This window comes from Fusarium odoratissimum, assembly GCF_000260195.1.
Source record: "Fusarium odoratissimum NRRL 54006 unplaced genomic scaffold supercont1.4, whole genome shotgun sequence".
Taxonomy (NCBI): Eukaryota; Fungi; Ascomycota; class Sordariomycetes; order Hypocreales; family Nectriaceae; genus Fusarium; species Fusarium odoratissimum.
The window spans coordinates 531,040-553,735 of NW_022158690.1; the positions used below are offsets into that span (position 1 = coordinate 531,040).

The 22,696-nt window shown below is 49.2% G+C and overlaps 9 protein-coding genes across 13 annotated transcripts; 5 read left to right on the forward strand and 4 right to left on the reverse strand.

Annotated features, from left to right (window-relative positions):
- Window positions 1-352: 352 nt before the first annotated feature.
- FOIG_03319 (uncharacterized protein) lies at window positions 353-3,932 on the forward strand. Its single transcript, XM_031201132.1, has 2 exons — window positions 353-1,090; window positions 1,151-3,932. Exons 1-2 carry the CDS (start codon window positions 862-864, stop codon window positions 3,640-3,642), a joined length of 2,721 nt encoding a protein of 906 aa, XP_031068656.1. The 5' UTR covers window positions 353-861; the 3' UTR covers window positions 3,643-3,932.
- A 1,761-nt stretch (window positions 3,933-5,693) lies between these two features.
- Window positions 5,694-8,131, forward strand: FOIG_03320 (uncharacterized protein; the record flags this gene model as incomplete). The annotated part of the gene is made up of 2 exons (XM_031201133.1): window positions 5,694-6,199; window positions 6,268-8,131. The coding sequence occupies 2 exons, from the start codon at window positions 5,694-5,696 to the stop codon at window positions 8,129-8,131; spliced, it is 2,370 nt and encodes a 789-aa protein (XP_031068657.1).
- Window positions 8,132-8,391: 260 nt separating this feature from the next.
- Window positions 8,392-8,640, forward strand: FOIG_03321 (uncharacterized protein; the record flags this gene model as incomplete). The annotated part of the gene is made up of 1 exon (XM_031201134.1): window positions 8,392-8,640. One exon carries the CDS (start codon window positions 8,392-8,394, stop codon window positions 8,638-8,640), a length of 249 nt encoding a protein of 82 aa, XP_031068658.1.
- Window positions 8,641-8,927: 287 nt separating this feature from the next.
- Window positions 8,928-13,194, reverse strand: FOIG_03322 (glyceraldehyde 3-phosphate dehydrogenase). Of its 4 annotated transcripts, XM_031201137.1 has the most exons (4): window positions 12,932-13,116; window positions 11,551-12,877; window positions 10,771-10,928; window positions 8,928-10,434 (listed from the first exon to the last, which is right to left on the reverse strand). In XM_031201137.1, exons 3-4 carry the CDS (start codon window positions 10,897-10,899, stop codon window positions 9,547-9,549), a joined length of 1,017 nt encoding a protein of 338 aa, XP_031068661.1. In that variant the 5' UTR covers window positions 10,900-10,928; window positions 11,551-12,877; window positions 12,932-13,116; the 3' UTR covers window positions 8,928-9,546. The 4 variants fall into 4 exon arrangements, with proteins under 4 accessions (XP_031068661.1, XP_031068659.1, XP_031068660.1 ...); XM_031201135.1 differs by having other exon boundaries at window positions 10,771-12,877; window positions 12,932-13,194; XM_031201136.1 differs by having other exon boundaries at window positions 11,551-13,194.
- A 125-nt stretch (window positions 13,195-13,319) lies between these two features.
- Window positions 13,320-16,584, reverse strand: FOIG_03323 (uncharacterized protein). The gene has a single exon (XM_031201139.1). It carries the CDS (start codon window positions 16,559-16,561, stop codon window positions 15,014-15,016), a length of 1,548 nt encoding a protein of 515 aa, XP_031068663.1. The 5' UTR covers window positions 16,562-16,584; the 3' UTR covers window positions 13,320-15,013.
- FOIG_03324 (uncharacterized protein) lies at window positions 13,616-16,799 on the forward strand. Its single transcript, XM_031201140.1, has one exon. The coding sequence runs from the start codon at window positions 14,013-14,015 to the stop codon at window positions 14,529-14,531; it is 519 nt and encodes a 172-aa protein (XP_031068664.1). The 5' UTR covers window positions 13,616-14,012; the 3' UTR covers window positions 14,532-16,799.
- Window positions 16,800-16,885: 86 nt separating this feature from the next.
- On the forward strand, window positions 16,886-18,632 carry FOIG_03325 (uncharacterized protein). The gene is made up of 3 exons (XM_031201141.1): window positions 16,886-17,164; window positions 17,214-17,537; window positions 17,589-18,632. The coding sequence occupies exons 1-3, from the start codon at window positions 17,162-17,164 to the stop codon at window positions 18,402-18,404; spliced, it is 1,143 nt and encodes a 380-aa protein (XP_031068665.1). The 5' UTR covers window positions 16,886-17,161; the 3' UTR covers window positions 18,405-18,632.
- A 589-nt stretch (window positions 18,633-19,221) lies between these two features.
- On the reverse strand, window positions 19,222-20,033 carry FOIG_03326 (uncharacterized protein; the record flags this gene model as incomplete). Its single annotated transcript, XM_031201142.1, has 3 exons — window positions 19,222-19,444; window positions 19,496-19,765; window positions 19,873-20,033. The coding sequence occupies 3 exons, from the start codon at window positions 20,031-20,033 to the stop codon at window positions 19,381-19,383; spliced, it is 495 nt and encodes a 164-aa protein (XP_031068666.1). The 3' UTR covers window positions 19,222-19,380.
- Window positions 20,034-20,664: 631 nt separating this feature from the next.
- On the reverse strand, window positions 20,665-22,571 carry FOIG_03327 (uncharacterized protein). Of its 2 annotated transcripts, none has more exons than XM_031201143.1 (4): window positions 22,331-22,571; window positions 21,046-21,303; window positions 20,932-20,991; window positions 20,665-20,878 (listed from the first exon to the last, which is right to left on the reverse strand). In XM_031201143.1, exons 1-3 carry the CDS (start codon window positions 22,495-22,497, stop codon window positions 20,952-20,954), a joined length of 465 nt encoding a protein of 154 aa, XP_031068667.1. In that variant the 5' UTR covers window positions 22,498-22,571; the 3' UTR covers window positions 20,665-20,878; window positions 20,932-20,951. The 2 variants fall into 2 exon arrangements, with proteins under 2 accessions (XP_031068667.1, XP_031068668.1); XM_031201144.1 differs by lacking the exon at window positions 22,331-22,571 and adding an exon at window positions 21,836-21,919 and having other exon boundaries at window positions 20,732-20,878.
- Between the last annotated feature and the right edge of the window lie 125 nt (window positions 22,572-22,696).

Sequence of the window (22,696 nt, forward strand, 5' to 3'; positions counted from 1 at the left end):
GCCCTATGCTGTCCTCGTTTTGTGCTGTCCTGTACGACGAGAATGGAGGATGCTTCTCTTCCACTTTATAGAGACTAAATTCATTAGTGTCAGTTATCCACCAACCGCTTTTCTTTCTTAGATGGAGTCTAGACTCTGATGGCCTAGCGGTGATTCAGCGAGGATTAGGGGTCTATATTTAATAACTGAGCTGACCCAAACAACCATACTTAATGAATTCAACCGTATATATGATGATAACCCACTCGAAGTGAACTCCACACTGCGTAGCCCTGGTCCAGTTGTAACAGATACCTTATTAGTTAGTTGATCCTTTTCAGGTCTTTTCTTGGTTTTCTTTCTCTCGATAAACCGGCCAACTACCTTAACATCCATGTTCCCGCTTTTGTGTCGCCTCTCATTGCTTTTTCCCTCTTCCCTCTTCTTCTATCCTCGTTCGCTCAATGCACACGCTTTTATTTATCTCTCCTTCCCCTCTCTCCCTCCTTTTGTTCTTTCTTCAAACCGAGGCTCTCTAACTCTCCTTTGTTTTAGGAGGCGTTGCCACTCTCTAGGTACTCACACACTCAGCCGATTCATCGACGCGATTGCCTCCCGGCATACTCAGCTATTTGTCCATCCACCACCTAGTACCTATTTGGCCCTGTGTTCCATTGGTACAAAGTACTACCTACTTAGCGCAGTCTTTATTCGGTCCCCTTAATTCCTCCGGTCGCATACCGTCCTCAGCCATACCCTCTGCCCTCCTGCTTGGGCCACTTTCGATTTGCAACCCACGGCGCACGGCATTTGTCCTGTCTCGAATCCTTTACTCATCATTTCGACGGATGTTTGAGGCTCCATTTTACTACCAGAGCCGCAATGGCTGGTAGAGACGATCGAATCGGTCGCCGACCAGCCGGTAGCTCCCCATCAGAATTATTCCCCGACCGTGTCTCACTCCGCCGAGATGAATCGTCTCATTCCAAAGATGCAGACCACGATCGAGGGAGGGGCGGTGGGAAGGGGGGAGGATTACCTTACGGTAAACATAGCAAACCACCTCTGGAGAGATCTTCTTCCAGGAGGTCAACGAATGCTAGTGATCGCGGTAAGAGCCCAAGTCTTGAGAAAGAACATGACGAGAGTATCGCTGACATACACCATTTAGGTTCAATATCGACCGCTACAGCCGGGCAGCGCGCCACGAAAGTTGAAGGCCTGCCACTTGTAGTAGACCTGCTCGGTGATGCAGCCTGTCTACGCATGCAACACAACCAAGCTGATAACAAGCTTAAGAGAGCATTAGCTGACTGGAAACGGTCGGCTGCTAAAACTCCTGAATATTCTTCTGTTGACGAGATGCAACGTCAGGCTGTCCAAAAATGCGAGATCGAAAAGAACAATCTTAAGCAAAAACTCAGAGAGCTGCACCCAACGCTGTGTGATACTCTCGATTCGTTATTCAAGCAATACGTGCAAGATCAGGCTTCCATAGGACCCAACACCCAACTAAGGGAAGATTCTTTGCCGACGAAGGTCCAGGGCTCCCCAGCAGAGCTTCAGCCACAATCACTGGAACCGCACCAGTCAACGAAGGCATGGATGGAAATTTGTTTACAGACTGAGCTGAATAAATTCAAAAACTCCTTACCAAGCGCTCAGGGACCCGATGATAGCGAGATCCGGAAACTGGTGGACAGCCTTGAGAACGAGAAGAAGAAAACTCAACTTCTGGAAAATAAAGTCGAAGAGGGTCGACAGCAACACCAATTGCTGGAAGAGAAGCTCAGCCGGCTCGAGCAGAAGCTCGATGGCGTCAGCACCACGATGGAAGAAAGGATAGCCGCCAAAAAGAGCCAGCCAGCTACCTCTACAACCTCTGCCGAGCATAACCAGCTCAAGCTAACAATTGAAATGCAGGGACGCGCTATAGACTTTATCAAAAGTCAGTTTGATCCCATAAGGATGCAGAAGCTCCAGCAAGACACAGAAAACCTTGCAGACAGACTCACGAAAGGCATAAAATCTGTCAAGTCGCTCCATGAGCAGAATTCTGCTCTTATTGAAAAGCAGGGGGATAAGCAAAAATCTTCAGAAAACGACATCTCATCCTTACAAACTATCTCTCGTAACCAGGAAGTCAAGCAAAAATCCCTTGAAAAGGACATATCATCGCTGCGAAGTACATCTGATAATCATGGAGCAAAGCAAAGTTCTTTAGAAAAGGAAATCTTGTCCTTGCAAAATACTTCTGAAAGTCGTGGGGCAAAGCAAATGTCCTTTGAAAAAGATATTTCGCTTTTACAATGCACGTGTCAAAGCCAGGGAGAACAGCAAAAGATAATAGATGATGTCGTTTCCGGCATAAAATCAGCTGTAGAGGGTCTCTCACAAAAAGGGGAATCTTTAGTTGCAGATATCGCTTCTCTGCGATCATCCGTGGAACAAACACAAGAGTCACAGGGGTCTCAGGAGGCGCGCCTGTCGACGCTCACCTCTCTAAAGCCGTTGGTTAAGGAAGTTAAGGAACAGCAAAAGAAGACCAATGTTCTGCAGCAGAGGGTCGACGCTCTACAGGCCAGCGCCGCTGACTGGTCACTGCAAGACTTCCAAAACCTTAAGGCAATGGTCCAGGGGTATCCGCCTGCAGGTGAAATTCAGCAACTTCTTGTTGAATTCCCATCTCTCGTGGACACCAAGCGCCTGCTTGCCAAATACCCACCTTCTGGTCATCTTAAGCGGCTGCTTGAAGAAATGCCGCCTCCTGGTGACATAAGGCGTCTCCTGGATGAACGTCCATCTCCTGCGGATATAAAACGCCGTCTTGAAGAACTGCCACCGAGTGATGAGCTTAACCAACTTGTTGGAGACGTACCAAAGTTAAGGGAATGTATGTCGGAGGTCAATGCACGGTCTTCTAAACTTCCTACGCCCACACCCGCTCCTGCATTCATGACAAAGGAGATGACGTTGCAACTGATCACTCCCAAGATGGATAGACTGGAAGATGCATTGAAAAGCCGTTGTGCGGATATGATCCAGATATCCTCTGGGCTAGTTGCCGAGACTGTTGACCTGGCAAATGCCCGTACATTGAAGTCTGAGGAAGCTGTCCAGGCACTTGATGCTCGTGTAACAGGTTTGAGGCGAAGCGTGGATGAGAGCAAGAAGGAATTCGATGCGCATGCCACAACGCTGAAGCGAAATGCGGATGAAAACATGAAGAAGTTGGTCCAGCAAATCACAGTTTTGGGGCAAGACATCAGCGAAACCAAGAAGGATACGTATGACTTGAATTACGACAAGGAAAAACGCTTTGAGGAACAGACAACTGAACTTAAGTCAGTGAAGGGTATGGTTGCTGTGATGATCCAGGACGTTGAAAAGGTGCGCAAGGACTCAAGGACTGGGATCGATGATGTTCAGTTCCAGCTGGTCCAGATGACGGACTGGGCGAAGAATTTCAGCTCCAAGCAGTGGTATGACAGTGTCGCTCAACAAATCGCTGCTTATGTGCCAGCTCAATTTGCGGGACAATTGAACAGCCTGGCTACCAGGGTCAGCCATCTTGAGACCCGAAGTCACGATTCGCCAGAGGTCTCGAGCAAGAGACGCAAAGGAGCTAATGGGAGCCCTCTGGTTGTCAACGGCATCCATTGAGCAAAGGCTTGGTTTAGAGATGCTGTATGGAACATGTTGGTCAGTTAAACACTCTTGTCTGTATAACTGATTTCTCGTACGGGGTGGTGGGTCTTGGTTTGGTAACCAGGGTGTGACTTTTTGGCATCAATTGAAATATGCGGAGGAGAGAGATAACGGTGGCAAGGCAGCATTATACCCTTACGGATCCGGCGTTTTATGCATTATTGTCAGGAGAAAACATATCTATGGATTCACTTATGGTACAATATTGACTTGTGTGAACCTCAATGTCGCTATGTTAACAGGCATATCTCGAACTTGAATACATTGAGACGAGTATCCAGCAACAACTGAAGCCCTGGGCTAATGCCGGGCGGGTGGTTGTTTGCTCGTCACGAATAGTGTATGTTGTGGAAGAGAGGAATTCATGGAGTTGTGGATAGACGTTGTGGTTGAAGTTCGTATTGTTACACTTTAACATTTGAAGCTGAGTTTAGAGGGCATCTAGCTAGGTAGGTAAGGTAGCCTGTTCTCGCAAACAAGGTGCGGAGACATGGAAGATAATGTTGCACAGCTTTAGCTTATGGGTTGTTGACAAGGTTGCTATGTACTTGGTTCATTGAATCGTGACTGGGTAGTATATATTAGCAAGTGCATACCTTGCACAGACGATGCTTCGAATGAGAAGCCATACGATACATCATATAGGTAGATCAAGTATTTACTTTGCTGTAAAAATATAATAATAAAGTTGAATATGAGAACAAAGATAGTTATAGTATTAAAGCTTATTAGACATACTTTTATAATACTATAGATGTTAATATTAAATATATCTTTTAAAGATAAAATAAAAACATTCTTATTGTATTATCTTGACTGTGCACCATTGGCCTCACTTCATGTGTTGCTAGACTGTTATTTTGATACTGTATTGATAATAGGGTAACTTTAATTGATGCTTGTTCCCATGCAGCTAGAAGAAACAGGGCCCAGGAACCGGCCAGACCAAGACATGGACAAAACTGCATCAATATCAGCCACAAAAACCTAAAACACGAGGGGAAGGTATTAGAACAGCCACAAGCGGACATGCCTGCCCAGGGGAGAATGGATCAGTTACCTTAACAAGAGAAGAGCATGAAACTGTGAAGTGACGGACGGGACGGACGGGAATGAAGCCAGTGGCCACTACTGGATACATGTACAACCCAGCAAGGCTACTAACCTAGCAGGTAGCTCAGGTCTCGCTCTCTACTACCCTTGCTCCACTACGGATCGTCACTGCTAAGGTTGGTCGGGTGGTTCTTTCCTTTCCTGACCGCTGTCAACTGCCACATAGCGTCAGTGAGATGAGGTGTCTGTCACTGCAACTGTTACTGTCTGGCCCTGCCTGACTGAGGTGGGCTGCCACTGGAAATCTCAAACATCCCGATGAAAACCAAGACCCAACTTAGATCCCGACCTACCTTGGGGTACGTTAGGTGCTTTTTAGCCTCAGCAACACAGAAGGGACAAGAAAAGAGACAGGCTCATACCCTTCAAGCTTAACTCACCTATTTCTCCAATTCCTACCCAATTCTCGTTTCATTCGGCCCCAACAACATAAACGTTACCGCTCTCTTTGTCAATCACTGGGGCCTGGACAGAGCTTCTGGGCTCCGATCCACCGCCGCTTTGTTGTTTCGTCTCCAGCCAGCGCGCTAATACTCTCCAATCTTCCCTTATCGAGTGCGACTGGGTCACCTCCATGCCTTGTCGCTCGGCATCAACCACCACCACTATCAGCCACCATCACATCGCGACAACCCTGCCAATCGGTCGTGAATGACGCATGATTTGAGCATCCTCCATTTTCAGGGACTCGCGCTACTTTCAAGATCTTTATCGCATTTGAGTTTCTCTTCAGCGTTTCCATCGTCGCGTTCTCAGCCTCCCTGCGTACCCCTCGCGCGCGTCACCTGCGATCGCCAAACCTCGTACCGCACCGCACCGCATCGCAACTGTACTGCACAGCATCGCACCACACCCCCGTCTTCGTCCTTCCGGCATGTTGACATCCATGAACAATGGAAGCCGCGGCGAAGACGGTTCAGCAGCTCACACAGCGCATTCTGCCCGAGAAACCACATCATCTCTCTTACTCCCCCGACTGGCGATATCACATCCCCGCCAGCGAATCACGACAGAAGGTTCCTGAGGAATGGGATAATACTCGCTTGCAATATTTGACTCTCGTATCGGAAGCCGATCGCGGTGTGCTTCTTACTAGACCCTACTACGACATGCGTGTCGAGCCTCCTAAGCCCGTCCCTCGCGACGTGGGCATTCTCGCAAAAGGCGGCGAGAAGAAGAAGCTGTCACTCAGTGATTACAAGAACAAGAAGACGTCTGGTGTGACCTCAGATGCCTCCACCCCAGAACCACCCAGCGCCAAAAAGCGCGAGCTTGAGCGCGCATCTGCAGAGCCAAGATCTGTACCCGAGATCAGGAAGCCCGACTCACAGCGACAAAAGGAACAGCACCCCGATACCAAATCACAAAAGTCCAGAGAACTTCCAGTTGTTGACATGAGGTAAGATGCCGCATTGGATGACCCATGATTGCCTCGGTGATCTCGCTCCCATACTGACTCTGCTGCAGGCTGCCCCCTAAACCACCCGCATCCCTTCCACCTCGTCCCGTATCACCAGACAGCAGGAAACGTGCATCGAACGTCGACGATGACCACAGATCGCAAAAACGACACAGGCCGGACATGCCTCGCCCTCACGATGATCGGTCGCGACCAGGCCGCGATGAGCCCCCTCGCAGAAAGGATAGAGATTCTTTGGCGCCATCCGACATTCCACCAAGGGACAAGCCTACCAGCTCTTCGTCGCTTCCCAATGGACGCAATATCTTAAAAAGTACCAGCACTTCCACCCGCAATCCTTCTCCAGCTGGGCGCGCTCGTGGCGATTCTGTCAATGGCGTTCGACCTGGCGCATCGGGGAGCACAAAGGGAACACCAAGCAAGATAGATAATGCCTCGCGATCGTCCGTGCCCCCGCTACTATCACCTCTTCACTTAAGCTGGGATAGCCAAAATTCAACGGACAAAGGTGACAGGAGACGGGTACGTGAGGATGCTGCAGATGCCGCCAAAGCAACGAAACCGAAGAAGCTGGACCCACCCCCGGCATTGAAGACAAAGAACGATACAACCAGGGAAAAATCCCCAATACGCTTGCCTGCGCTCCTATCCCCCACATTACCAAGCTCTCTGGAGGCTGAGCTATCGCGGAGAAAGGCTTCAACGAAAGCAACGGAGTCCAAGACCCAAGATGACCGAGAAAAGGACGAACCAAGTGAAAAACGCTTTGAAGAAAACCACAAGTCATCAATGGCGAGGAAGGCGCCTGTCGAACATGAAGAAGAGGAGGAGGGGGAGGAGGAGGATGGAGAGGAGCAGGATGGTGATGCTCACAGTACTAAAGAAAAGAGACGGCTGGTCGTTACCCTACGAATATCCAAAAGAATGCGACAAACGTTCAAGCGTATCCTGGCCTTACCTTCTAAGCGCAGAGAGCGGTCTGAAAGCATAGAGGCGCCGTCTATTGGCCAGGCGAAGAAACGCCCTGCGTCGTCAGACAACACTGGCGACACAATAGCCGTCAAAAGACCTCGAATGCCTTCGGTTTCTGCGAGTCTCCCACCACCCTTGACTCCCTCTAAGAAGGGTGCAGCCATGTCCCGAGTCAGTTCCAGCAACTCGCAGGCTCTCACACCCAGCGACTCGTTCACCGTAACACCTGTACCTCTTGGGTCATCAGATCGGCCAACCACCAATGGCACAGATGCCGCTCGTGACAAGGCCGACCCGCGGGCCATTTTTGACAAACACGCACGATTTTCTACTCTAGGTCGGCGACTGAAGCATGAAGGCGATGTCGCTAATCAGCGGTTTAACAAGCTCTCGAGTAGTGGCGACAAACGAAGGGCCGATTCGAGTCGCAAACAATATTACGCACTCGCCGTGGAGAGCACTGTTGCTTTCATGGCAAGCTTCTACCTTCTCAACGTCGGTCGAAACTTGCAAAATAAACCATCTGATCCGGGCTCTTGGGCCAGTCTAATCAAGATGGTGGATTACCTAACAAATGAGACGCGCCGTGACTCGCGGCGAAGCCAACCCATCTATGCTCTTATCTTGATTCTACAAGCCATCACTGTGGATGAATTTCTCAAGGCATCTGCCAACTACGAGAATATCTCTAAGGAGGAGCTCTTTGCACACCAGTCGACTCGTTATCGGAATTGGCCCGCGGTTCACAGCATTTACGACGGCATTGGCAGCTCTCGTCTTCGAGCTGACATTGCGCCCTGGTCGACCGTCGAGGAAGTTTGCCAAGCGTCGATGCGTGTTGTTCGGCACTGGTGCCAGGAGGAGAATGTCCAGTGGTCACCAGAGTTCGATCCCAATGAAGCCAGCATTAGGGTTGCCCGAGGGGGGCTCTTGCCTTAAGCATCTGCAAAGTTTATAGGAAGGTCTAACTTCCATAATACCCACCAACTCAGCTTAAGCAAGCTTTAGAGGAAGGTTTAACTCAATACTTGGCCCCTATATAAACCAGGCCGGACATCTTCTGTCCCATTTTTCATTTCTTCCCAATACACAAATCCATCAACCCAACACACAAATCCATCAACCCACTACACAAACACAAGTTGTCCATCAAGATATCATCTCTCATCCTGTCTCCCAGACCATCAATCAACACAGCCATGTCTACAAACTCGAACACCATGCCTGGCATCATCCTCCACCTTTCAGCAGATGATCTTGAACAGCTGTTTGATAGGAAGCTTAAAGAGGTGCTTGATGAGGTGCTTGATGAGGCGCTACAGCCTATCCACAGCAAGCTTGATGCTATCGAAGAGAAGCTTGAAAAGCTCACAGCCCGTGTTGAGGTAGTTGAAGGCCTGGCGGCAAAGATCCCGAACATGGAAGACGACCTCCGATCTCAGGACTAGAGACTCAAGAAGATCGAGGCTCAGATTCTCAAGGCTTGGTTAGTTTATCCTCTAGAATGAATAATATATGCTAATACCAAGACAGATCCGACCCTTCTCAATTATGGTGTCCGGTCACGACATGATTTTCTCTTTTCCTTTTTCTATTATTGTATTCTATGGCCGAAAAGGGGTTGCTTTCCGATAAATACAGCGGATAATGAGACGAGGGAGTCAAAGGAGCATCTGGCGTAAAGAAAAAGGGAACAGCAAGGGTGTGTTTTCAGGGAAATATCATTCTGTAAGGTGTGCATACACATGCATTCATACATAAATGCGTGCATGCACCAGCATGGAGCGAAAATACAGGACTTGTATCAAATAGCTTAATGCATAGAGCTCACACTATCGAGATCGATGCTAGAAAAAACCACGTAAGCTGATATCATGAAATATCCAGATGCTGGCATACGTGTTGCATGCCGTGGACGTGTGATCGTCGTGTGAGATGCTCGACTTGAGATGATGGATTTAACCACGTTGTAGTTACAGGAAATTCTGGCTTAACTGACAGTGTTGATGAGTTAGCAATCTTGAGATAAATACCGCGAAGAGACTTATATAGCTTGATTCACCAAGCTGGCCATGAGCAAAAATTACATCACAGATAGACATGAACCGTTTTCAAGAGGGATGGATCTATATTTTTTTTCTGTCCACGGCTATACTAAGATCAATTGTCTAGTAGGGAACTGGAGCCGATGAGAACAAAGTCGTTGTCATCCCCTCCGACAATCTCCCTTAATTTTGGTATTTTTACTTCCTTTCATTTCTTTGCTTCATTAAAACACGCGACAGATTGGCATCGTCATCATGTCGCGTCTGATTAGGTTTGGTTTTGCTTCCAGCCTCTTGAGCGCTCTACGCTTACTTGGAGGCATCGACCTTGGCAACGTGGGCCAGGAGGTCGAGGACACGGCGGGAGTAACCCCACTCGTTGTCGTACCAGGACACCAGCTTGACGAAGTTGTCGTTGAGAGAGATACCGGCCTTGGCATCGAAGATGGAGGAGTTGGTGTTGCCGTTGAGATCGGAGGAGACAACATCGTCCTCAGTGTATGCCAGAACGCCCTTGAGGTCACCCTCAGCGGCCTCCTTGATGACCTTCTTGATCTGGTCGTAAGAAGCACCCTTCTCGAGGCGGACAGTAAGATCGACAACGGAAACGTTGGCGGTAGGGACACGCATGGACATGCCAGTGAGCTTGCCGTTGAGCTCAGGAATGACCTTGCCGACAGCCTTGGCGGCACCAGTGCTGGAGGGGATGATGTTCTGGGCAGCGCCACGGCCACCTCGCCAGTCCTTGGCGGAGGGACCATCGACGGTCTTCTGGGTAGCAGTGTAGGAGTGGACGGTGGTCATGAGGCCCTCAACGATACCAAACTTGTCGTTGATGACCTTGGCGAGGGGGGCCAGGCAGTTGGTGGTGCAAGAGGCGTTGGAGATGATGTCGGCAGAGCCGTCGTACTTGTTCTCGTTGACACCGACGACGTACATGGGAGCATCGGCAGAGGGGGCAGAGATGATGACCTTCTTGGCGCCACCAGCAAGATGGGCCTTGGCCTTGTCAGTGGTGGTGAAGACACCAGTAGACTCGACGACGTAGTCGGCGCCGGTCTCGGACCACTTGATGTTGGCGGGGTCGCGCTCAGAGTAGAACTTGACAGTCTTGCCGTTGACGACAAGGTCGTTGCCATCGTTGCCGACCTCACCCTTGAAGATACCGTGGGAAGAGTCGTACTTGAGCATGTAGACCTGCGTAGGGGAGTTGAGGTTAGCTTGAGGCTCAAAGCTGAAAGTGGTATTGTATGGGGCGTGGGGCAATGAGGGGTAGCTTGGTGGGACATGAAGCATTGCTCAAGTGAGCATTGCTCTCTGGTATCATGCCATGACACGAAGCTGGCGACAGCTCGCGGTGCCAATTACATGTCCCGGCACGATGCCTATTATGGGCGATATTGTGCAGTGACTTGCAAGCTCCAGCCGAATCACGACGCGGGTTTAAAGGGTCGTGACAAAGGGACAAGGTCCCGAGCAGCGGATTGTAGGGTTGTTTGTAGTATCGAACGAGCTCGTTGGGGGTCTACTTACGGCGTAGTGAGGCTCAATGAAAGGATCGTTGACAGCAACAACCTCGATGTCGGGGTGCTCGACGGCGTTGCGGAAGACGATGCGGCCGATACGACCGAAACCGTTGATGCCGACCTTGATGGGAGCCATTTTGATTATTGTAGAAGAAATGGTAGTTTCTGTTGAGGAAAGAAAGTCAGATGAGATATCCTTAGGATGAAGATAGATGAAGTAAGATGGAGAGAAGAAAAAAGCAAGAGAAGAGCTGAGGTAAAGGTTGAGGTGAGGGGGTGGGGTAATTTATATCTGTATGACGGAGGTTGAGTGGAACGGAAGCTTTTTTTGCTGAGGAAGGTTGCCACAGGGAAAGAGCAAGTGAAAGTGGGTGTGGACTGGAATTGGAATTGGAACGTCGGTGCAAAGGAGGGGCAAGCAGATGAGACTAGAGAGAGAGAGAGGGAGAGGGACAAGAGACAGAGAGTAGAGCTCTGAATTACAGAGCTCAATGCCCCGGAAGGGGCTTCGTCCCTCTCCCTCCCGTCTGTCCCCTCTCTATAGCAACACCAATGCCATGCCGTGCCATCCATGCCAATGCCAACCAATCCATCACCCATATCGATTGACGTGTCGTCGTATCGTCTTCTCATTATGTTGGATCGAATGCAGACATGATATGACATGACAATCTGTTTGCTGGTGGAGAGGCAAGAGGAGAAGTTGAGGCAAAGCAATGCATCATCATCATGTTATGACGCTGATGGGTGGTGGTGCTGGAGATGGAGGGGTAAATTGTTCACATACCAAGAGGTTTGTAGTGGAAGTTGTTGCGATGATGCTGAGGATGATGAGAATGAAAGGAAAGAGAAGAGAAGAGCAGCAGGAGTGGGAGTACAGGTACATATATGAATTCCCGGACATTGGATTACCTTATTCACTCATACTCTACTCTCTCATCAGAATATGCTCTGCTCTACCATTAGCAACCCACTTTAGACCACCGACACCACATCATCATCCCACGAACATACACCCCTGTTGCCCGGGGGGTACAGTAGTGAGTATGCATAGTGTATCATAACAGCAGGGGCCAATGGAACATTCAATATCGGATGAGAGGGTGGGAGCTCTTTTTTTTTTCTCTCACTCACTAACGTTAGCTCAGTCAAGGCCATCATGACCAATTCACGGCCTTGTTCCTGGGTATGACTCTTACTTCTTAGTTAAGGCATTACATCCTTACTCTGGACTTACAAATCCATATCCATAATACTATAGATAGGAACTCTGTCACCATCTTTACTTGACGTCCTACTGCTCGCTCAACTTCATCATGTCTCAGACCCCACCACTGACGAGAGCTTCGTGGTGGGGTGATGCCCTGAAAAGCTACCTACCTGCAATATGCCCCTCCCTCTCAAAACCATGTATCTTTTCTGCCCCTCCATGAGGTGCCACCTCTGTTGATTCCATCGCCCGTCCATCCTTGATATTTTTGTAGGTGCCGCCGAATAAGGCACCGCATTCTACCGTGCAACTCTCCGTGATAGATAGCAATTCGACAATTACATCGCCGCCTCCAAGAAATGCGTCACTTGTCGATCAGATGTTTTCACACAATCCCATCTCTCTCCGGAGCCTCCGGTTATAGTGGACATGAACGCCTCATCATCTTGGCCTACGATGAGATCTGTAAGTTTTACGCCGCAAAGTTACAATGCAATCCCTGGCTTGATCTTTGCCTTTGTTGCCTGATCTGTTTCTTATTTTTCCCCTAATTGCCGCCATATTATCCATTCTCACATTGCCAGCCCATGATGTGCGTCTATCTTGGTTTCGTCGTTAACGGCTGCCGCCGCCGCCGCCAATGCACGTCCCTCGACATATTGAAAGCTCGGTTCGCCTTGTTCACCGATCACAAACGAGTCGTACGGTTTCGAGTCCTCGCTACAGTTAGTTCTCGTATGAATCCAATCCTTTGCAAACGTGTGTTGTTTCTCGTCTTTCGATATGCTTCGGCCTCTATCTCCATGACAATGCTTTAATTTCCTATTTACGTATCCAATGCTTTGCCCACTTATACCGGAGTCACCTTAATTGAGCTAGAAGCTTCACCACCAAGACGGTGACACTGGATGAGGCTTAGTACCTGATCTTCGCTCGTAGTCTAGCTGCGGGTTTTTACAGCTTGTGTTGCGTCTTTTACGCAATGTGGCGGGGCTGCATGTTCTCGGTCTTTGAGTCGCGGGGGTTCTGTTCAGTCACAGTATTGACTCGATATCAACATGTAAACATGATACAATGCAATTATAACAAGATGTTGGAGCCCATCATGTCAGTTGTTGTAGTTCAAGGATACTTTTACCAGCTCGAGACATGCCTGTCTCCAAAGTCTAAGCAATAGGGTAGCCAGTATTGACCTTGCGCTGTTTCACGCTACCCTGTTGTCCCTCTCTTTCGGTGAGGTAACAATTGTTGAGAGGTATCATGATGGAACAAAAACAGCTCAACTAAACTCACTCAGTTCAGCCCAACTCAAACATGAACTCACCGAAAACAGGGCCTCTGTCGGCCCGTTGGTAGGCCACGAGCTTTCGCGGACCGACTGTATTCGCTTCTCCTTAATGTTGCTATGTTCTCTACTACATCACATCAGATCAGTCCATGCCATCTGTAATGTCAATTCCATCGCCAAAACAAAACCCGCTTATCTGACATCGGGCCTTTGTCGAGACCCCTGGGTGTGTCCAGCATCTATTTCCAATCACCAAAAATGGAGACCCTGAATCTGTCAGAGCCCTATCATATCGTGCCTACGATTCCATAAAACCACGGACCCTTATGGTCTCATATTCCTCAGTAGCTATCTTGAATCTCACCGAGATTCCTCACCTGAGATCGAACCTCTCCTGACCTGAGTCCGCCTGGGCTGACCGAACCCCTGCCCTGCCTATTCCTATGGACAGCAGTAGCTTGCTCGATCACCTCCACCATGATCCCTGAGCGAATCCAGTGTCAATCTGACCTGGACCTGGACTAGCCACATACAGCACACCCAAACATACATGTACGCATTGCAATATCAGTTCATGATATCGATCCTTCTAGCATTACTCGAAACACCCAATACTACTGATAATATCAATGCCGAGAGACCTTGATCGACATTGTTTCAAGGTCAAGCCCACATAGACTCTCATCATGTTACGTACGAAAACTCGTCGTCGAATGGATTCCGAACCCTTACATTTCACTTACATACTGAGATGCAACTTCTGACATACATCATTCCCGAACAATCCCTGCTCCTCCGATCTAGCCCGTTCGTCTCCGGGAGTCAACCTCCTGCTCCCTCGGTGCTTGACCGTTCGGCTACGGCTGCGGCCCCGGCTTCCGCTCCACGTACCGGAGCATCACGGGATCACGGGCTTGGATCGGCTCAAGCCTCGCATGCCAGGGCACATGGTAGGTACCAACCTCGTCCGTCCCTCCGTATAACCCCATACAACCCCATCATTATCCCCAGACGTCCCCATCATCTTACTCCATATTCGCTGCCCCGGCTTTTCAGCCTCTTTTTCGAGATCCCACTCGCCCGGCCTCACCCGTTCCCGGCGCACTTCGGGATCCCCAGGAACGACTTGCCACATTATGCCCTATCATGTCCGTCTATCCTAGATCTTTCCAACCCTTTGATGGTCTTTTTGGCATCTAGTTTCCCTCTTTCGTCATCTTCCCGCGGCACCATCATGCACCATCATGATTCTCGACCATTGACCTTATGAAACCAGTCAGCGGCCAAGCCTCGTCAGGCCCGCATGATCATCGCCCACTTCCTCCAAGTGGCCAGATAATGTGGCTATCTAACTCGATTTTCAATCTTGTCTTCAGATTCGGAGCCACAAAGCCGAAGCTATCTGTGCCATGCAGTCTTTCCCATGCAGGCTGTAAGTATTTGACGTGAAACGGGATCCACTCACCATCATGCCGTCGGGTTTGAAACGCCCACTTACAGCCCGTTTTGTTCTCTCTGACCTCTGTACACATATGACTGGTTGTGAGAGCATCCATACACAAGAACATGAGCCAGCGGATGTCCATATCCGGAACACGAGAAAGACCGCTGCAGGTGCCCTTTTAAGCTGAAACTCGCTCGTTGCCAATCATTTTGCGATAGAGACCGGAGCCGAACCACACCAGATATCTGTTCAGCCCGCACTACCTTAATTTCGTTTCTCGACTGACATCCCGTCCCGTTGTAATGCCTTCACTCAAAAGCATCGACATGTAAAGACCAGTCCCGGCCCTCCTCAACCTCTCGGAACTCGACCGCGCCCTCTGGGAAGTACCCAGCATCCTTCCACGCCTTCATTGTGGCCCCGTCATATGGCCCTTGACTGTCGTTTCCGTCGCGTCCATCTACCCATCGGAACTTCCACATTGTTCCCGGCTTCACCGCCGCCTGCTCATCCTGGTTTGTCTGTGAAGCTTCTGGTTCCACCCAATCCTCTCCTGTCTCCTTACGATATTCTCGGACGAGGAGCTCTCTCTCTTGTTCGTAAATCTCCTCATGATCCCGGCTTAACAGCTTATCTGCAGCTTCTGTGATGGCATCAATTGATGCCTTGATCTTCTTTTGCTCCGCATCCTCGATGTTCTCACCGCCATCAACTTCCATGCCTTCAGCACCCTTGTTCATCTTCTTGAGCTTCCATTTCGGGATCTTTTTAGGCTTTGTTTGCTTTTTGCCGAGTCGGGCTAGAGCCTCGAGTGGCGTCTCAGCGCGCTCGAGATTGAGTATCAGAGTCTTGAGCAAATCTGACACGAGGACCTCGTCATCCTCTAGGCGCTGCTTTCGTGCCTCAGCCTCGCGCTTCTCATGCGCGGCGGCTGCCTTTCTCATCTCCTTCTTACTGAGACCTTCCAACCAGTTGTCATGTACGGCGTCAGGGTCGCCACCTTTGCGAACGTAGTTGCCATCTTGGTCGAATTGACCCTCTTCCATTTCTTGCTTCAGGTTGAATGCTTCGACTTTGGGGGCGTTCTTCTTGAGACCTCCAGCCCCAACTTCTTCATCGATGCCCTCTTCTTGTATGGCTAGGTCTACATCTGCCTCGTCGTCGCTGCTTTCATCGTCGAGTCGGATGCCCCCCTTGTCTCTGCTGGTGTTGTCCACGCCATCGATTTGATCCGCATCTAGGAACCGAACTTTGTCCTTCTTGCGACCATTCTTATCGAAGTCTCCCTCCTCGGGGATCTCCTTTTCCCCATCAGCATCGTCCGCAGCAAACATGTCGTCGTCATCATCATCACCGGCCGCAGTACCCGGAGCTGCAGGGTCAGGATTGGTGGCGTCGTAATTATCGAGCTGCTCAAGAATGTCGACTTTGCCCCGCTTGCGGTTCTCGGCGCGTGCATTGAAGGTTTCGTTATCTGAATCACTATCATAACCATCTAGATTGACAGCTCCACGCTTCGTAGCTCCAGATACACCAATGACATCGGCATCGAGGATAGCATCTTCTTCGCGAGCGTCAGGCGCAAGCGTGGAGGGATTTCGTACGTCAAACTTGACTCTCTTAGAATCGCCGCCGTCTTCGTTATGATGGGTACGCGCAAAGTTCTCGCCGTCGCGCTTGGGGCGCGCTGCCGAATATCGTGACGCCATGGCCACTGCTGATTGATTTTTGAGTGCCAAGAATATGAATATTGGCGGGGTAGTAGTCAAAGTGATGATCGCTTGAATTGGACACGCAAAGTGAAATGATGAAGGAAACTTGATGGAGCTTATATGTATGTTTAAACTTCTGAGCATGGGTTCCAGAACTCGCTATTCTGGTTGGGGCAATCAGCTCCACTGAGCTGATGTTAGTTGACAGGTACCTGAACTTAGGTGGACATTCAGTGCCTTATCAAGTACCTGCCTTAAAACCTGGAAGTAATCGCCAGTACTTATAATAGCAATAACACGGCTTTAAAGTCAGTATCATATGTGTTTAACTACTTGCCAGAGTTTTATTGAGTTTGGAATTAAATATTTTAGAAATACGTGCCTTATTAAGCTGAGAGGTACAGTATTACCTAGTAGGTACTAAGTGTCCTTGCCCGAGTCCCTGACAAACCAAACTGCGTCATCAAGAGCTGCCTTTTGTAGCCCCCACACGCCCCATGTTACCTGTGGCTTTGGACCTTCAACGAACATTGATGGAGGCTCATCCCGTAAACATTTCAACCTCGCAACTGTGAATCACCGCCATTCTCCTTCCGACTACTTAAGACGCACGTTTCTTCTCAGAAGCGTAAGAAAACATACCATATTTTAGGGCAGCCGATTTACTCCCTGACCGCCTATATCTTCAAGTCCTGCACCCACGAGATCTCGAAATCGACTGCGTACCAACAAACCATTGTCGCCATGGTATGCCATCCTGCCTCGTCTTATAACTCGGTTGCTAAGAACTACACAGTATTCAGGCTTCGGCGGTGGGTTTGATCCCGCTAACCCCGACCACCTCTACAACATGGCCCGCCATGGGCGACGACCCATTGTGCAACGGTTCGACGAGTACTACCGATGCTATCCTCTAGTCATGGCCCCCGGAGCTGAACGACCAGAACTCAACTACGGTTCCAAGATAATTCTGCCACCATCCGCTCTCGACAAGGTGTCTAAGCTCCATGTACAGTGGCCTTTGCTCATGGAGTTGATCAACGGAGAGAAAGGCAGACACTCACATGCGGGTGTGCTGGAGTTTATTGCGGAGGAAGGCCGAGCATACATTCCTCAATGGGTATGGGGACACACTGTATTATTGAACGGCCTTGTTACTAACACTCACTAGATGATGGAAACTCTTGGCATGGACGTTGGCGACATGATCCAGGTCCGTACCACATCATTGGAGCTGGCCAAGATGGTCAAGCTACAGCCTCAATCTGTCAACTTCCTTGAGATTAGTGATCCCAAGGCAGTGCTGGAGAAGGCTTTCCGCAATTTTGCCACCCTGACCAAGGGTGATGTCTTCAATTTCGCCTACAACGATGAAGTCTATGATGTGGCCGTTCTCGACGTCAAGCCCGAGACGGACAAGATGGGAGTCAGTATGATCGAGACCGACGTGTCGGTAGAATTCGCGCCCCCAGTCGGCTACGTCGAACCTGAGCGCAAGAGCGGAACAAGCACCCCAAGAAGCACGCGAGGTGGTGTCCCTGCTGGAGGTTTGTTACACAACCAGGGAACCATGGCGCAAGCCATCAACTACAGCGCCATTGCTCCATCAGTGACAAGCAATGTGACAAACTTCCTTGGAGAGGGTCAAAAGCTTGCCAAGAAGGGTAGTAAGGCTCCAACACCCAAGCCAGCTACTCCGGTTCCTACGGTGGAGATTCCAGGAATGCCTAGGAGGCGCGATGGTGCTCCGGCAGCTCTCCGTTTGCCACCTAACAAGCTTTTCTTCGGATACGAGATCAAGCCAGTCAAGACGGACGCTGATAAGGAACAGGAGAAGGAGAACGCCAACAGGCCTCACTTTGCTGGCCAAGGTCAGACACTTCGAGGTGCCGTTAAGAGAAAGGGAGAAGGAGACGACAAGACAAAGGCCCCCGAGAAGAAGGGCACCAGCGAAGGAAATAGACTCGACGGTCGACGGCCACGATGAACAAGGACAATGCAATGAATTGGACTGGCGTTTGGGTGGTAGGGAACGTGATTTAGAGCTTGATTCGACTTATACTGGGTAGTCTGTCATTGATGCCCATGTTAGTGACTGATGTCAACACGAATGAATAAAAATAAACATATGTAAGACAAGAGTCTCGTGTGATCAGAGTCATGAAGTTACACCTCAAGATGTTTGACTTACGGTAAATGATTACTTGCTGCCCTTTCTTCTTATTAAGAAACTCCTTTTGGTCTCTATCTTCTGGCACTCACTCGCAGACGAGAAACGAAAAACATACGGTGTGAGATACGGAGACACACTAAGAACCATGCAGAATATGCCATAGTGGTATATTGATACACGAATCACGAGCCCCAAGGCATCCGGATGTGTATGGCTATTTGACTGCCGTTCTCAAAACCAACACAACGAACCCTCCAAGACTACGTAAATTTGAAATCTAGAAATAAGAGATGACAGACAAACGTTAGTCCCAAATACAGTCCATTAAGCCATGCAAGAAATTGGGTAGCAATCTTCATGAAGTGACTCTGCGTAGGACAAATACATGGTTATCGATCGAACATCCAAAGCCTTCAGAAGGTGAGCACAGAAAGAGTTGACTTTTCCTGCCCGGAAGCTACGCAAACAGGAAACGATTGAATCTGAGAAAGGTGTGACTATGAACGGGCAACTAGTGAGCATCGCTAAGCAGAAAATCGCAACGAGAAATCCTCCGTGAGAAGCCTTTACGAGAAGCAGAAGATGGCTGGCGTATTACATGGGAATTATATGTGCACTGAGATGCGCAGTAGGGAACCAAAGTGAACTTCATGTTGCGAGGGCTATCAATCCAGTTCTCCAGGGCTGTAAATCCCCCCTATTATCTCGCCCCCCCAGCAATAGCATCAAAAGCCTCGATAGTATCAACCCTTCAGATATCTTTCTTTTCATGATAGAGTTGCAACAATCTCTAAGCACCGTCACCGTTGGCAAGCCAGTTCTCAAACTTGGCTTCCTTCTCAGCAGCAGAAAGGCTACGAGTAGATCAGTATTTGTATTAGGACATGCGTACCAGTCGAACATACCTGCCCCCAGACTTGCCCTGGACACCAACCGATGTCTTGAGATCCTCGTCCTCGTCCTCGTTCTTGTGCTTCATCTTCTTATGGACAGGAGATTCGACCATGGTCTCTGCATCATCGTCCTCCTCGTCCAGGATCTCGATCTTCTTCTTAGCAGGAGTCGATCGCTTGCGGCGGGTGGTAGCCTTCTTGGGTGTAGCAGTAGGGGTGCTGGTGGAAGGATCACCATGTCGACCTTTGAAGTCGCGCATGATGGACTTGCTGAAATGCTGACTGTTGCTGGTAAGTATCTGGACGTGATGAATATGGCTATGGGTTGGGAGGCTCAAGGACCCGAAGGGAAGAAATATAATGATATGAGAAAGCATGGGGAAACTTACGAGATGGCGTCCTTGGTAAAGGAATAACCAAGGGTTGCCATCGATGCATGGACCTTTGGCCAGTTGAAGCGCATGCGCTCACCATCCTGAGCACCCATGATCACTGCGACGCACAGGTCACGCTCGGCGTTGGCGTCCCACTTCTTCTCAGAAGGAGGCATTGTGTTAGGTGAGAGAATGGTTTGATGTAGAGTGCAGGATGTTGTTCTGGGGTTGAGGGATGGAGATGCAGTATGTAGGAGAAGAGGAGTGGATGAAAAGTGTGGAAGGGAAAGATGGAAGAGGAATTCTGAAGAGTGAATGGAGAAATATTAGAGGGTCGAAAAGTCCTAGTGAAAGGGAAAGAGAGATATCTAGGGGGATATAGGCTGCGTGTGGCCGTGCAACTGGTGGAAGCGCTTGATTCCTCTGCCTAGTAACCGAATGACCGAAGACGCAAACATAGCCACGCAGTAAATATCATCCTTATACGGATATATCTGGAGGATTTCGTAACTTAAGTATCTATGAATATCGCATATACAGTAGAGTTCAAGTTTTAAGCATCCCATGGCAATGGTCACGAGAATCGGAATTAAACAAGGAGAGTACTCGACCGGCATTGATTAGAACCACTTAGTGAATATCCCATATATACTCGGCCAATACTCGTAGAAATTTCAGTGAACATCAGCGGAGGCCTTGATGGATACCCAGTAAAAGTGTAGATGCGCATGGGATGCTCGGGAAATGCGCATCAACACCTCACGATACTTCAACAGACTGCACAAAAATGGAAGAAGAAAAAAAGGACGGGTGGTATCTTTCAATTCATCGCAGAGACATGCTCGTAATATTGCCCTCAAATGGCAAATCTCTCGTCGTAACATCCAAGGCACATGGAAACCATCCTTGCCTAGTTTTACCCCTATTTCTCTGCGATAGGCATGAGCCTGTTGATCACCACTCCAATGTTCATCAGCTGTCGAAGGCTCAACTTCCAACCCCCTTGGCCGTGGAAGCTAGCCTGTTGGCCCATTAGCTGAGAACATATGTGACAGTATTTAGACATCAACTCACAAGGTAGAAGAAATTATGACCTAGGCCTCACCAACGGTGACCTCGTCCTCGGGCTCGGACCTATAAGACAGTTAGTAAGGAACCTGGAAGTTGACTCGGTATATTCTAACATACTTGGTACGCTTGACGCCTTTGGGGGACATGAGTTCCTCATCCATGTCGTCCGTCTCCATCTTCAGCTGCATCTTCTCATCCTCAAGATCCTCGTCCTCGTCGACGATGGAAGCCGACTTGGTGGCCTTGCGCTTAGGAGTACGCTTGGCAGGAGTCTTGGTGCTAGAAGCGCGCTTACGAGGAGTACCAGTCTCGGAGCCACCAGAGTTCTGGATGGCGGTGGTGTCGCGGTTCTTGCGCAGCTTTTGGACGTGCTGGCTATAAAGACAAATGTGTTAGCTGCTGACCTTTGAAACTGTGCGCAAAAGACAGAAAGAGAAGTACTTGATCGCGTCGTAGGAGTAGGAGTAGCCCTTGTTGCGCATCTTCTCAGCGACGTTGGTAAGATCAGCCTTGTTCGGCTTGATCTCTTCGAGAAGAGCGAGGAGTAAATCCTCATGCGACGCAGCATCCCAGCCTCGAGCAGGCTTACCAGCACCAGCAGCACGGGGAGCCATGACGGTGATGATGGACAAATTGATGAAGGGAAATGGTGTATATGTTTGTTTATTTGGGTAGAGAATTATTGATGCCAGATGTTGAATGAAGAGACAGGAAGAGATGAGAAGGGCTTTATAGAAGAGTTGTCTGAGATGTGGGAAGAGAGAAGGATGAATAATTGCAGGAGAAATGTGAGAAAGGATGAAGAGGTTAGAAGAGAGGGGAAGTTGAGCTGAATGCAAGTGGGGGATGGGAAAACAACAGTGACCACTATGCAACGGAAAAAAGAGGCTGGAGTCAGAAATCGTACCGAAGAGCGCCCTCAGTGAAAGTGTAGCCCTTTTGCTGAAGATCACCCATGACGTTACTCCAGTCTTCAGCACTTGGCTTGATGTGTTGAAATAGACTGATCAGGATGTCTTCATGGACGTTGGCATCCCACTGCATGACTTGACGTTTGGCCATGGCGACGATGATAAGGAAAAGATAGAGAAGGGTGATTTTGAGGATGTTGATAAGAAAGAACGCAGTTTGCTCAGTGTTGTTGAGAAGTTGAGAAGATGAGTCAATGAAGCAACAGAGGATGATCTCCCCCGTGAGGATATTTGTACTCACTTAGCCCTAAGGCTTAGGATAGAGGAGTGAAAAATGAAGCCATGTTTGCACAAAAACGTGAATAGCGTCGCATAACCTCGAAGTGAATCACTCTGATGATTGCCCAAGCGCAGTACAGCAACAAGATAGCTCAGCGATCAAAATCAAAGCAGCAACGCAAACATGAGAGCAAAGAAATGTTAGAACCTACCGCACAGCGTCAAAAGAGGTGGTATATCCGCGCCCATTGATATACTCTTCAATAGACTGCTTGACGGGAGGAGTCAAGCCCCCGTTGACCTGAGCGCCAGTGTAGAGGCCAACGACGAGATCAAGGAGGAAGTCGGCGTTGTCCCAATCGCTCGCTTTTCCAGGCATGGTGGGGGTCGTTTGCCGTTGATTGATTTGGTAGAATTGAGGTTGAAGATGCGGATGGGAATCCAGATGTCAAGGGTGATGGTGATGGAAAGAGAAGAAAGTTGGGTAAAGCCGATCGCGAGATGAATTTATACTCCCAAAGAGAACAATGGAGCTTACAGCACAGAGATACTCTGAAAGTAGCGGTCGTCATTGTTCC

What these genes read in the sequence shown, in the direction of transcription:
- FOIG_03323 (XM_031201139.1), bottom strand. Translation starts at nt 16,561, where the DNA reads ATGCTCAGAAGTTTAAACATACATATAAGCTCCATCAAGTTTCCTTCA.
- FOIG_03319 (XM_031201132.1), top strand. Translation starts at nt 862, where the DNA reads ATGGCTGGTAGAGACGATCGAATCGGTCGCCGACCAGCCGGTAGCTCC. An exon ending in AACGAATGCTAGTGATCGCG is followed by an intron (nt 1,091 to 1,150) that starts GTAAGAGCCCAA and finishes TACACCATTTAG; the next exon opens with GTTCAATATCGACCGCTACA.
- FOIG_03324 (XM_031201140.1), top strand. Translation starts at nt 14,013, where the DNA reads ATGCAACTTCTGACATACATCATTCCCGAACAATCCCTGCTCCTCCGA.
- FOIG_03322 (XM_031201135.1), bottom strand. Translation starts at nt 10,899, where the DNA reads ATGGCTCCCATCAAGGTCGGCATCAACGGTTTCGGTCGTATCGGCCGC. An exon ending in TCATTGAGCCTCACTACGCC is followed by an intron (nt 10,435 to 10,770) that starts GTAAGTAGACCC and finishes TCCCCTACGCAG; the next exon opens with GTCTACATGCTCAAGTACGA.
- FOIG_03325 (XM_031201141.1), top strand. An exon ending in GAGCATACATTCCTCAATGG is followed by an intron (nt 17,538 to 17,588) that starts GTATGGGGACAC and finishes AACACTCACTAG; the next exon opens with ATGATGGAAACTCTTGGCAT.
- FOIG_03327 (XM_031201143.1), bottom strand. Translation starts at nt 22,497, where the DNA reads ATGCCTGGAAAAGCGAGCGATTGGGACAACGCCGACTTCCTCCTTGAT. An exon ending in ACCTCTTTTGACGCTGTGCG is followed by an intron (nt 21,304 to 22,330) that starts GTAGGTTCTAAC and finishes TTGTCTTTATAG; the next exon opens with CCAGCACGTCCAAAAGCTGC. An exon ending in AAAGGCGTCAAGCGTACCAA is followed by an intron (nt 20,992 to 21,045) that starts GTATGTTAGAAT and finishes ACTGTCTTATAG; the next exon opens with GTCCGAGCCCGAGGACGAGG.